The 13,786-nt window shown below is 36.8% G+C and overlaps 1 protein-coding gene across 1 annotated transcript; it reads left to right on the top strand.

Moving 5' to 3' along the window:
* Positions 1-101: 101 nt before the first annotated feature.
* Positions 102-7,691, top strand: gmpr2 (guanosine monophosphate reductase 2). The gene is made up of 10 exons (XM_036596203.1): positions 102-215; positions 622-813; positions 1,583-1,702; positions 1,875-1,958; positions 2,097-2,270; positions 2,422-2,503; positions 3,886-3,992; positions 4,114-4,156; positions 5,365-5,524; positions 6,310-7,691. Exons 2-10 carry the CDS (start codon positions 727-729, stop codon positions 6,497-6,499), a joined length of 1,047 nt encoding a protein of 348 aa, XP_036452096.1. The 5' UTR covers positions 102-215; positions 622-726; the 3' UTR covers positions 6,500-7,691.
* Positions 7,692-13,786: the final 6,095 nt, after the last annotated feature.

Here is a 13,786-nt window from a genome sequence, read left to right as displayed (position 1 = left end):
CGTCGTTTTGTAGTCCACAAAGACGGCGCTTTGAACGAGTGTGGGCGGGAAATTTTTGTTTGTAAAACTACATTTCGTGTTTTGCTGTAGATCCGGGGCAAAATATTACCGCCTTGACATGTACGTTGAGTTACTGCCCGGAAAAAGTGATGTGCATCCTTCCTATCCTCCTTCATACATTCCAGTGGTGACACTGTCCGCAGCTCCAGGAGAAGGTAATGCAATAACAGTGCTTTTAATGTAACGTACATTCACCTTCACCTCTGAAATATGTGTATTTAGACTGTAATTAAGATTATGTGTCAGCGAAACTTGCTTATATAGCGGCGTCCTTGCTAGCTAGCTTGCTACGTATGTTGTCAGTTTTACTCGGCAGGCAAAGAAACAGTCAACAGATGTCTGTACACTGAATTTGTATGTAGGTCCAGATGCCATAAGCTAGGTAGTTATATCACAAACGTGAATTCAGTTTTAAACTGATCAATCAGCTGCAGCCTATATGCTTTCTGACATGTGCATGACATGAAGCGGGCAGGGAAGCGAAGGGTATGTGAAGGGTTTTTCCCTCTAGCGTTCACATCAGAAAGCCTGAGAGTTTTTCTTGTTTGGTTGAACAAACAGACGGTTCAAGGACGGCACTCCTCCTACGCACAGCTGCTGTATTGGTATTTGCTCTCTGAGGGATACTGCAGAAGTCTCAAGGGCACCAAGTCAAGTCAGACAGCCATGCCTCGCATCGAGAATGACATCAAGCTCGACTTCAAAGATGTGCTGCTTCGTCCCAAACGCAGCACCCTGAAGTCCCGCAGTGAGGTAAAATACTCTGTTTATTTGCTTCTTAGTCAACGCAAAAGAGAACAAGCATATTGCTGTATTGTGTACTCAGTATCACTGCAGCTAGAACCCCTGTACAAAGCTGGTTTCAGTTCTACTGTATCTTACTTTTGCACTATGATTCTAAGATTTTTCAAAATTTCTGCGTAATTCAATCATAGAGATGTAACGTTAATCAAAGTAATTCAGAATTTCTTTATAGTGGTGTTGATAAGAACCAAGGATCTCAATGTCTGCAACACAAATATACTCGTTTTACTTACTGTCCAAAACGACCAAAGAACCTACATGTCTTCCATGTTTTATATGCAGTGGTAACAATGATAAAATACTGGTAAATCTGGAAAAAATCTTTATATCTTTATATCTCAAAAGTACAATAAAATAACACATCATTAATCAGGTAACACATTCATAACAGTTTCATGGAATAGCTTTCTGTGGGGGAGCTTTTAGAGGCATTTAATGCTTCAGACGTCTGGCTCCTATCACTGTGAACAGTTCTGATTCTGTAAGTTTCTCTAAAATGACATTCAAACCACTACATTAAATTCCCCTTTAATATAAAAGTGAATGCACTTGTTACTTCAGTTTTCTAGGTATCACTGTGGTTCGAACCCCTGTAGAAAGCCACGAAGTTTCAGATTTCAATCGTTCTTGCTAAAATAGCTTATGGACTTTCATCTATTAATTCCTTCTCCCTTTCTTGTATTCCTTCTGTGTTCTTCTATGATCTTTTCTCTCTCAGGTGGACCTGATGCGCAGTTTTACTTTCAGAAATTCGAAAGGCAGTTACAGAGGTATCCCTATCATAGCTGCTAACATGGACACAGTTGGAACCTTCGAGATGGCTGTGGCGCTGCATCAGGTATGGCTGAAATAGCACAACTTCAGAAGCCTTTTGACTTTTGACCTCTCAGACTTTCTCCACCTTGTACCTTAAGATCACAGTGGCTATGGAAACTGAGTTGTGCTGTCCTGAAGGGTCATTATTCTGTTGTTAAATGCACTTTATCTCACAAACCTCAATTTTCTTCCAGTTCTCACTGTTCACTGCCGTACACAAACATTACAGCGTAGATGATTGGAAAGAGTTTGCAACAAAGCACCCAGAATGCCTAGAGGTGAGAAAGAAAGCATGTTTGGCTTCTGTGTCTCAGGCACTTCATTTGTTAAGGAGTAATAACTAGACTTTACTGCTGTTCATGAAGGTCACATTGTTAACATTTTCTCTTCCCCATCCTCTCTTTTTCTCTCCGCAGAGCGTGGCAGTCAGTACTGGGACAAGCGAGGCTGATTTTGAGAGGCTTGGCGCCATTTTGGCAGCTGTCCCTCAGGTCCAGTACGTTTGTGTGGACGTAGCAAATGGTTACTCTGAACATTTTGTGCATTTTGTCAAGGATGTGAGGCAGAAGTTTCCTTCACACACCATCATGGTCAGTTGTTAAAGCTTATAGTAGAAACAAAATGTTATTTATCCAACAGACAGTTAGATAATCCAGTGCCATTTATGTCTACGGTTGATAAGATAAAAACAGTTGTGGTTGTAATCATGATTATAAAGTGTAAACATTATTTTCCTTCAAGGCTGGTAATGTAGTGACTGGAGAGATGGTGGAAGAGCTGATTCTCGCTGGTGCTGACATCATAAAAGTGGGCATCGGTCCAGGTGATCAAAATCAAAATTATGCTACTTGATTCAGTGTTTTTGGGATTCAGATAGTTTTGATCAGTGCCATAAATATATCACTGGTATGTGCATATTATCTGATGCTATGTATGTACATCCTTTATCCTAATTATGTCTTTGCTTATTTTGTTTACTTGTAAAAACACCATATATCATTCGAATTAGTAATGCACTGAGGACATGGCTGAAAACTAAACTTGGCAATGGAAAGAAAAGGTTCTTCTATTTATAATTTACCATTTTATTTCTGCTTTTGAATTAACAGAAATGAAAGGACTAGAGGGCTAGTTTAACTTTAAACAGTTTAAACTTTAAAATAAAATTAAATATTAACATTTGTAAAATCATGAAAAGATGACGCTTCATGGTTTCACAAAGTTGCCTCTGTAATGTTAGCAGTCTGAAGTTTCTCCAGCAGAGGGTGCTGTTGGCACACATGTTGCTTTAGAAAAAACAGTCATAAACTTCAGCAGGATTTAATGGACTCGTTTGCATTACCAGCTCCCAAAATGAGATGTTAAAAAGTTTATTACCAAAGAATATTGAGTTACTCTGTATGATTTATGTAATTTCTATTTAAAAATGTAATTAAATCAGTCAATGTGAAAAAACCTGTAAGTTAAACACTGCTATGCCACTGCAGCAGACTGTGTTTGTGTTTCACTGTTGATCTGCTGCTGCTCAGACTATTTGAATGCATCTTTGATGGCCAGCGCAGAAGAGCAAAGAGAAGAAACAGCTTCACTATTTCTCATTTTCATTACTCAATTCAAATTGTTTGTTAGATTTTGACATTTCATCGCAGAGCTATTTAATCTTTTGCCTTTTTTTGGACAAAATTTCAGCCATTTTTCTCTTTCAGCTGAAACCTAAAAGGGCCATTTTTGACCATTTTCAGTGCATCCCTAATTATAATAGATGCAAACAAACCTAAATCCAGTAACATGAATTTCTCATTTTGAAAAAAAAGTAGTTGATATCTTATGTCCTAAAAAGATATTTATCAGTGTGCTGAAGCGACTTATTCCATCTTGTGAGCTAGTTTAAAGAAGTTTCAGATTTCTCCTAACCATCCCCAACCATCACATGTACCTGTTAAATTCCATCACCAGCACACTTGATTTAACCTAACAAAGCCAAAAAGTGTTGGATGACAAATAATACCGGGCTGCCACAAAGAGAGTTTTGAAAACTCTCAGGTTTTGAAATGGTTAAACGAACACATTGGCATACACAAAATCACTACTTATTGTTTTTATGTTATTTATATTTATTATGAGCAAGTAAATGCTGAACGCTCAGAGAAATACATTTTTAAACATAAGTTTCTCAGGTATATGTTCGTTTGTTTGTCTGTGTAGGCTCGGTGTGCACAACCCGTAAGAAGACAGGTGTGGGCTACCCTCAGCTGAGTGCTGTAATCGAGTGTGCTGATGCTGCACATGGCCTGGGTGGACACATCATCTCTGTGAGATATTCACTGAGTAGCTATGAACAACTGCTTAGGCAATATTAGTCACTCTTATTGGGAATAATGGATGTTCTTGCTAGATTTTAAGTATTGATTTTCTTCATTGTTTCTCACTCAGGATGGAGGATGCACCTGCCCAGGTGATGTCTCTAAGGCTTTCGGTGAGTGACCTCTCTAGTTTTTCATGACTTTCGAACTAACAGACCATTTTGCTCATATTTGCTGTTAGAGGAAATTAGGGATGTCAAATGATTAAAATCATTTTTTTAATTAATTGAATTATTTTATGTACTTTATCAGAATTAATCACATTTTGTCCTTTTTGCAAAAAGAAAGATTTTTGTCCAATTTAAAAAGCAGTGAATTTTATTATAGCTGTGTGAGTGGACAAAGCTCCATCAGAATTAATTTCTTTAATAACTTTCAATAATTCATAATTCATAAACATTATTTTAATCATGAAAATGCTTTTTCACCTAAACCTGAACATGAATATGACATGATATACACATATTGAATGCAGTTTTCAATTTCCAGAGAGCAACAGTGTCTGCATGTTCCAACCAATGAGTGTTTATATTGTATCTCTGTTGTTGGAACAAAATCTTCAAATGGTAACTTTACAGAAGAAGGAAAAAACATACTTTACTTTTAATGTAAATCAATGGAGCAAGAGTTTTTAACAAGACATTTTGGGCCGTTTCTTTTAATCCATTCGTCATGAAATTTACACACAACGTGAAGGCCAATAGGCATTTTCAAATTATGTCAAAAAATGAAAAACGTCAAAAATGGAGATTCAAGGTTTTGTCCGACAGCAGCAATATATATCATATATGCAGTCAATGGTTCCAATTCTACCATGATTATAGCCCCTCGCTCTTGTTCTCACTCATGCAACTCTTGTTACAGTGAAGGCTCTTAAGATGAACTGGTGCTGCTATTAGTTTGCTGTATGTTGATTTATCGGTAGGTTCTTTACAAGCACTGTCCAGTGTAGTCTGCCAAAGGTGCTGGTATTAGTTTAAAAAGCTGTATTTGAATGAGAGGGCTACAATTGCCATGTCTGACATAGCAACATACAGTGTACTGCAGCTGGGCTTCAGCCTGAACTCCTATGGATGGTTAAAAGGGTCAAACTAGGAAAGTGTGTTAATGTGTTAAAAAAGTACTGGAATAAGTAATTTTAAGTAACTTTAACTACCCCAGAAATAATACATACTGTTAAGATAATTCTTCTTGAAATGTCTCTGAGTGCTACTACCACATCTGTTACTGTAGCCAAAAGATAAATTCTGTGTTTTTTGTGCTCCTAGTGTCTGAAATCCATTGAACTTGAATTTGATTGGCTATTGTGTGTGATGGACAGGTGCAGGAGCAGACTTTGTGATGCTGGGTGGGATGCTGGCAGGTCACAATGAGAGCGGGGGTGAGATCATTGAGAAGAACGGGAAGAAGTACAAACTCTTTTATGGCATGAGCTCCGACACGGCCATGAGGAAGCATGCAGGAGGAGTAGCAGACTACAGGTAAGAGGCAGAGAGAGATAGAGGCTGAGATGTGCAAAACTGAGAGATTAATGTCCTGGTTAAAGTCACTACATTTTAATCAATATTTGTATACTATAGAAAGTTTAATATGCATCATTTTAAGATTCCCAGCAGTTACTCTTGTATGCTACATATTCAGGACTCTTAATCAGGTGTGAAAAGATCTTTGGTTTTATTGTCCCCTCTGGTACAAGCGGAAACTGATATATGCTCAGTTTGCTAGTTCAGACTGTGCCTTCAACATAAGATGGTAATATAAGGAGAGCCTATTTGAGGGAGCGGGGAGACTTCTAAGAACATGGACTGCAGTTCTGGGCAGCTTCTCCTTAGAGCTAGAAGGCGGGATGGAGGTGAGGATTGCAAAAATTTTGTCGCAGAAAACGGAAGGTAGAGATGGGAGTTCATATGCCGTTACATTGGAAGGAGGAAGGGTTTCAGGCAGGATCCCCCCCCCAAATTTCAGTTATTCCGTAACTCCATTATGTACTGGATTATGTACTCACACTGTGGTTTGAAATAAAGAAGAATGTCAATATTTATAGTCGTTTTTATAGATTTTCCAAATTGCTTATCATCTTAGCCCTAAAGCCCAGTATAATCGCTGATTAAAAAATAAACAGAACAGCACAACTTCCATTTGTCCCTCTAATTCTCACTAACTGCTATAAAGAGTTTTTAATCTAGTAATTAGCACAGTGCTACTGGGTAATGGTGCATGGTGGTTGTGGTCACTAGATGTATCTTTTTTGTGTGTTTGGGTGCAGAGCATCGGAGGGGAAGACGGTGGAGGTGCTGTATAAAGGTCCAGTGGAGGACACTGTGAGAGACGTGCTGGGAGGCGTTCGCTCCACTTGTACCTACGTAGGAGCCGCTAAGCTGAAAGAGCTGAGTCGCCGTACCACCTTCATTAGAGTGACTCAGCAGCTTAACACAGTGTTTGGTACTGATAACTAGACCACTACTGTTGCAGGTGACCGCTGGGCTGATCTGAGAACAGTCCAGTCTCAAGATGTAAACAGGTCCTTAATGAGCAAAATAGCCTTTAATGAATCCATGCAGTGGGTAATATATTTTATATAAATATCTACTACATTCTTTCTCTAGTAATAATCTGAAACAACGAAACATACGTTTAACTCATACACGGCACACACCAGCGCAAACCGCACACATTTTCCTGACACAGTGTTTTGTTTTTTGCCAGTTCAGCTATGAGCAGTTGTATTCAATAAGCAGCAGTGTTCAAAATGTAAAGAAATGATCACCTGTATTAATTTTCTCCCACTTAACTGCACTGATGAAGTGTACACTTCTGACGTTGAAGACCAGTTCTCATATTCCAGCCTTCACTGCCGTTAATTTATTCACACTGTATGTATTTGTCTTAATTTCAAATCTTGTTACTGAGCCTTATTTCTTTTATGCATTTTAGGAACTATTTTAGTCTTTAATTTTATTTATGTTTTTAAAATCTGCACTCATTGTATTTTCCTAATATTGGACCAAATTCAGAAAGCACTTCCACTGTGTTTGCCATTCCACATCACTCTTCATTTCAGTATAACTAATGTCTTAGTAAAGTCCTCTATGCACTGATGAATGAAGGAGACAGCTGTAGGTAACGGTTCGATCCTGCAAGCAGTTTATTTAAAAGTGTTCTGGTTGTGTGGTATAGAGGAACTGTATATGCATGCCAGTATGAGACACTGGACACACGTTCATTCCTTTACACAATTCAAGAGTGTTTTGAACAACCTACCTTTCAGTTTTATATGGAGTATCTGCAGTCTCCATAATCTGTAGTCAGGATTGTATTGTAGACTGTGTTCAGTGATTGATGTGCATCCTGATGATGTACATTCTGTTTCTGACACATGCTGCTGGTTATTAATGTAATATAACTGAAAAGATTATTTCCGTTTGGCAGTTAAAATGCTTTTCTTACACAATTGGCTGCAAGTTTCATTTTTAAATAAGTGTCATAAAAAGAAATGTACACCTTTTATCTATGTGTGTGGCTGATATACTTCTGGGAGGCTCTGCAAATTGAGTTTCTCTTCAGTCTTTTTGATTCTGGCAGTGAAATAGATCACAAACGTTCCATATGTTTCATATAAAGCTAATTAAAAAAGGTTATTAAAATCATGGCGTCTGTTAAATTTGTTCTTTCATGGATGTTTCTTATGTTTTAAATACAGATGTGTAAAGACAGATGGGTGCTTGATTTAGACTAGAATGCAGAATTATAGCATGCGTTTTCAAATCACAAATCACGTCATTGGGAGGAGCAGTACACAAAGGAAATTCGTAAATTTAAGACAAAAGAGAAAAGGAACTTAGGTCAACTGTGGGTGAGGTGCAACCAAAAACCAACAAAAGTTATCAATATTTTGTTTCCCACATTCAAGGCCTTTGTTAGATGTACAAGACTCAACATGATCCTCCTTCAAGGGGCCACACCTGTTCTTAATCTTAGAGAGGTATTAAATTGTTCCTGTTTTGATTCCTTAAAGAAGGATCATGTTAAGTTGTGTATTTCTGATGAAGGCATTGAATGTGTTAAATAAAATATTGTTAACCTAATAAAGGGCTGTTGTGGGTATAGTGAAGAGTGTGTTGCACCTTTTTCTTGATAAACATTCACAAGTTCAGACCATGTCTGAATGCACAGCAGATAATAACATACACTACTGGGCAAAAAAAAATGGGCCAAGCCCAAAATATTATGGATTTTACCAATGGCTTTGGCCTAGTCAGAGTCCAGATTTAAGCCATATAGGGAATATGTGGTTTTACATTAAAGACAAACTAGCTTGGTAATGTTTTTCAACTGTATAAAGAAAATCAGTGGAAAAATACTGACTACTCTTTGTGTAAAGCATAGATTTTTTAAAGAAAGCAAAGGGAAAGGCTATTCTATATTCATTATGACCCTCTACTTTATCTATTTGTTTATTGTTATTAAGTCCATTAAAAGCTTAATGTTTTGCCATTTTGGGCTGGGCCCTTTTTTGTAGTTGGGTGAAAGCTAGACAAAACAGTGGTAGTGTTGGTCAGATCAATTACATGCAGATGGTATTTGTCTACAGTGGATGTAAGTTTTCCTGTTGAAATAGTGATGGAAACACTGCTGCAGGGGTCGCCACACCTCCAAAGTGGTGGGACAACACAAATTGGTTTTGGTGGCTGATCTATTTCTTTACACTGTCTGCAGTACCCTGCTGAAAAAGACCATTAGAACTGTTAGAATTAAAGCCTGATGGTCTGCCTCTCTGCTGGGAATTGGCTTAATGGTTACCATGAAAGACCACTTGTTTCCTGCGGGACACCTTTAGGAAACCATCAGATGCATCTGGAGTGAGTCCCATAATACCTGTTACACCATTAGAATCCTTTACACTGTGATGTCAACCCATCAGGAAAACAATATACTGTTAGTGACTTGGACACCACCAGAAACCAACAGAAATTTTTATTGGTTGCTATGATTATTTTTCAGCAGGGCACTCACTGGATAATTACAACTAAGTAAAACTTTGAAACATGCTGGGTTAAGTGCCAGTTTGCCTCTGTTGATACAGAAGCTAACAAAGCTAAACTTTACCTGATTTCTGCTTCTATATGATTGGTTTACAAATTTGAATTCAACCAATCAGGTCATGAAAGTATGTTGTGTTTTGTTTGTATTACTTTATTGCTCATCTGCCGTTATTATCAGCAGCTCATGCTGCAGGACCTATATGATAGTCTTTAAGAATAAAATGCTAAAACAGGTGGATTATGTGGACAATACAGCTCTTATATGCACTGAGAAAATCACACTGTGTTGAATTCTCTCATTTGGTGTGCACCAAATGTGTTCCCACCAGCAGCAAAATGAAGCAGGGGTATCTGGTTCATGGTTCAGTTCTTTGGTGCAGACATGAATAGGGGTGGAGAGTTGCAACCTACCGTGTGTGTGGGGTGTTCATACATCAAAACATGCTCTGTGTAGTTTAATTTCTGCCAGAAAGACTGAGGAGGCAAAAGTGAAGGAAGACATTTTTAATCCTCGATGGGATTTCAGAAGTTAAAAGATAACGATTCAGTAGAACTTAAAGAGTCTTTGGTGTAGGCCCCATCCTTGGTCCAGGTTTAGCAGTGTCAAGAAAGATCAATGTGTCCTGATTTTGTTACACAGAGCCTTATGTTTTCCTCCATGTACATTACCATGTAAGTAATTCATTTAATTTACTTTTTTAAATCTGCACTTGCTGGAACAGATTCATCAACTTAGTGGTAACAGTGTTACACCATGCAAAATATGCAGCACAGTAAAAAAGAGCTATTATAAACTCACCTATTCATAAAGTCTTTTTAATGCTGCTGTGTTTTAACCAGTGTCCTAGGCAAGAGCAAATCAAAGCTAATATATTAATGAAGTCATACCCATTAAATACATGTGCTAGTGAAGCTCCAGTTTGGCTGCCAAAATGGATACAGAAAAAGAAACAAAAACAAAAAAACAGAGAAAACCAAGAATTTGAAAGAAAGAAGTGGCGACACAGAAGAAAACTGTGGAACATATAATTGCCACAGAAAATGTGATATGAACTGTTGTCCACTGTCAAAAGAATGAGATGTGAAAGAAAAGCAGGAGTCTCAGCACTCATCCTTTAACTTTTAAACTTAAAAAACAAAGTATTTTTTATCAGAAAATGCTGTTGATATTAGAAAAAATGGTGTATAAAAATCTAATTATAGCATCTTACAACTCAACTTTTAATTTTAATAATATTATTTTAAGATGTGAGGTTTTATTTCTCATTAACATGCAGCATTTTTCCCCACACAATTAAAAATGAAATTGACATGCTGAAATTATAATCTCCTGTTTTATCAGAAATTTCATTTGCACAATTCCACTAGTAAATTTTAAATGTTGGGAGTTTAGTTTTTACTTATAAGAAATAATTTTCACTAGTAAAATGTCATTTTCACATGTGTAAATTCAAGTTAAATTACTCTTCACTAATTTGGATTACAGACTAAACCTACTTTCCATAAACAGGAGGGGTTCACCAAACATGAAATTCCCTCCTTGTGTACTAGTGTGGTTAGAAGGTTTGGCATGATACTCAAAGCATCTGTTACGACCCTCTGTTAAGTCCAGGGGATGGGGGTCGCAAACATGTGGAAGGTGTGGTGGAAGAAGAGAAGTGATTTATACACAAGACACTAAGATAGAAATCCACCACATATGTTCTACAACATGTAGAAGGTAGGCAGTTCAATAATACAAGCATACAGAGTTCCAGTGTCAGCCTTTCTATAAACCAGGAAAAACAGGTTGGTGCATCTCTACAGATGGCACCAACGAAAAGAACTAAGCAAAACCAAACAATCTACCTAACCCTAACCTAAACAAAAATAAGACATCTGTCCGCCCTCTTACCTAGTGTGTTTGACAAAGGGCTTCCTATGTGTTGTTAGATTACAGGTGCGCTGCACGTTTCCCCTAGGTTTTAAAAAAGCCACCAACTGGACGAAACTTCCCAAGGAGACTTCACAATATTATCAGCAGGGCTAACAAGGAGTTTAATCTAGGCTCTTAGATGTGCAAAAATATTATAAATTATTATAAAGCAAACTGTCTACAGCATCTCTTTTACAAACAAAACAGCAGCAGCAGACAGTATAGTAAATATGTGCAAAGGATAGAAGCTAACATAATTCTAAAAGTGTGTCTGAGGGCTTCTGAGTGGCATATGGCAGCCTTTCTGCTGTCTTGTCTCCACAGGTTCCCCTTTCACTGTTGTTCTTCTGGATTGTTCACTTGAGGAAAACAGAATCCACCAATGGATTCTGGGGCAGACAAAGAGAGACAAACAAAGAGCACACAAAACACATACTTGCTATGGCACATAACAGTGTCTTTTAAAAATAATTTGTCATAAAAATAATCAGCTGAATGGTTGAACATGCATAATTTGTTGATCACTTGTAAGTGCATGCTTTCAATGTTTCATAAATGAATCTGATCGTCTGTTTTTGTTCTAGTTATTGTTTAAATCTGAACACCTTTTCATTAACATGTTCTGGTGTTCAGAATTTCTGATCACCAGTTTAAACTTGTGCATGTTTGGCAACCACTTTTCTTAGTTCCTGTTTGTCATTGTTTGTTTTGCTTTATATGCTTCTGCAGTTGTTTAGATCATCTATTCGAATGTCTGGGTTTGTCATCTGGTGAGGAATTAAATATGATCTGACTGAACATCACTGATTGTTGCTGTGGATCTCTGAGTTTATTGAACTGCTATAAACTCAGAGTTTTAAGTTTCTGCTGCTGTTCTGCGCTGACATGTTCCTCTGAGCTGCCTTTACATGTTCCTGTATCTGCATGTTTGGCTAGTTTGTGAGTGAGACTGCACTCTCTTTGGTGAAGAGAGCTCGTACAGACTGTGAGTAGCAAAAGTAAAAGTGAGATGTTATTTCATTTTGAAAGCTATTTTTCTGATGTAAATGCCATTAAAATCTTTAAGAATTAATGTAATGTAGGCAGAGCTCAGTGTGTAAAACCTTTCATAAGCAGAGCCCATCATATTTGATTGCTTCATGCAGCTCTATTCTGATGGCACATGACACATCAATGCATATAATCTACAAAGCTGTTACAGAGAGGAAAAACGAGACTCATAACCTACCGGACAGGTTTGTGTAATGTTACACAGTCATATCTTTATCTGTCAGTCATTCATAACTTTGCATCAAGAAGTTGAAAACAGGGACTTTCTGACTTTCAAATAAAAACACTATTAATAATCCTGTAGATTCACTTGTTTTAGGCATTTTTTGATGTGTGCAAACTTTCACAAATAATGTGTGATTAATACCCAATTAATTTATTCTCATTATATACTTTTAATTTTATGATTTTTATTCCTAGAAGATTTGTATGCCTCTATGCACTCTGAGAAGAACAAATAGGTCTGAGCAGTCATTGATTGACAAGCAAGTTCATATATTTACGTAATTCTGGGAAGCACTCATTAATAAACATTCTTAAACCTGTAGGGTGTAAGTAGAGCCATCATGTGGTGGAAATATACAACTGCAAGTGTATCCTTCACATTAGTGACTTAGAGAGGTGAATGAAAGGCAAGGCAAGTTTGTTTATACAGCATATTTCATACACAAAGGCAATTCAGTGTGCTTTACATAAATAAAAGAAAATGGGAATAATATCAAAAGGAAAAATAAAGTGCTAACAACTTAAAGAAACAAAACAGATAATTAAAATAAAGCAAAAAGTACATAAAAAGGAATTTAAAGGAATTTAAAGGAATTTAAATGGCTTAAGTGTTATTAAAATTTAAATGTAGCTTCAGCAGTCTAGCCCAAGAACTCTGTTCTGGTAAATTGTGATAAATTACACATCAGTGTTAAAACAAACCTGTGAATGTACAACACTGCGAGTGAACACTTTCTCAGTGTGTATATACAGTTGCGTGCAAAAGTTTGAACACCCCCAGTCAAATGACGTTTTAGTGATTTTCTAGGTGAAAAAACACATCCTCTACAGAGGACACACTTGCAGACTTTTCTGCAAATTTTAGTGCACATTTTAAAATGTATTTATTTAATTAAAAAGGCAAACATTTACACAGGTTACAACTTATGTTTTATTTTCCCCACAATAAATTCAACAAATAACAGTAATTGTGTATTAAAAAGTACAGGAGTGTGTTCTTCTAAAAGCAAATGACGTTAGCTGTTCAGATAAGGTATGCTCTTGATAACATTCTCCCTATCTAAACTTGTCTCTCTAAACACATTATGACTGAATTGTTTTTGTAGCAGGGTGCTTCCCTGTTTTGCTCTATTTCGCTCTGTTTTCAGAACTAAATTTTTAAATTTAACCAATATTTCTTCTAATTGGTAAATTAACTTATTTTTACTCTGTAATTTTATTAAAAATTAAAGTAGCGAAGTAAAAATACTTCATTAAAAATTAACTTAAATAAAAAAGTACTATTATTTAATTCTACTTTAAAACTACCTTTACAGGGCTAACGTACAGTAACAACAGAAAATATTATTTGTTACTTTTCACTTCAATAATGCACAGGCAACATAGAGTAAAGGATTGTTATTTTGTTAAAATGTCAAAATTATTCTACCAATGCTGATCTTCCGCAGCTCCACATGGTTTCAACTATTCCTTACCTTAAAACACCAGATCCAGCTCATCAACTAATTAAC

This window comes from Colossoma macropomum, unplaced genomic scaffold (assembly GCF_904425465.1).
Source record: "Colossoma macropomum unplaced genomic scaffold, Colossoma_macropomum, whole genome shotgun sequence".
Classification (NCBI taxonomy): domain Eukaryota; kingdom Metazoa; phylum Chordata; class Actinopteri; order Characiformes; family Serrasalmidae; genus Colossoma; species Colossoma macropomum.
This window is presented reverse-complemented; position numbering and strand designations above follow the sequence as displayed.

What these genes read in the sequence shown, in the direction of transcription:
- gmpr2 (XM_036596203.1), top strand. Translation starts at nt 727, where the DNA reads ATGCCTCGCATCGAGAATGACATCAAGCTCGACTTCAAAGATGTGCTG. An exon ending in AGCACCCAGAATGCCTAGAG is followed by an intron (nt 1,959 to 2,096) that starts GTGAGAAAGAAA and finishes TTCTCTCCGCAG; the next exon opens with AGCGTGGCAGTCAGTACTGG. An exon ending in GGAGGAGTAGCAGACTACAG is followed by an intron (nt 5,525 to 6,309) that starts GTAAGAGGCAGA and finishes GTTTGGGTGCAG; the next exon opens with AGCATCGGAGGGGAAGACGG.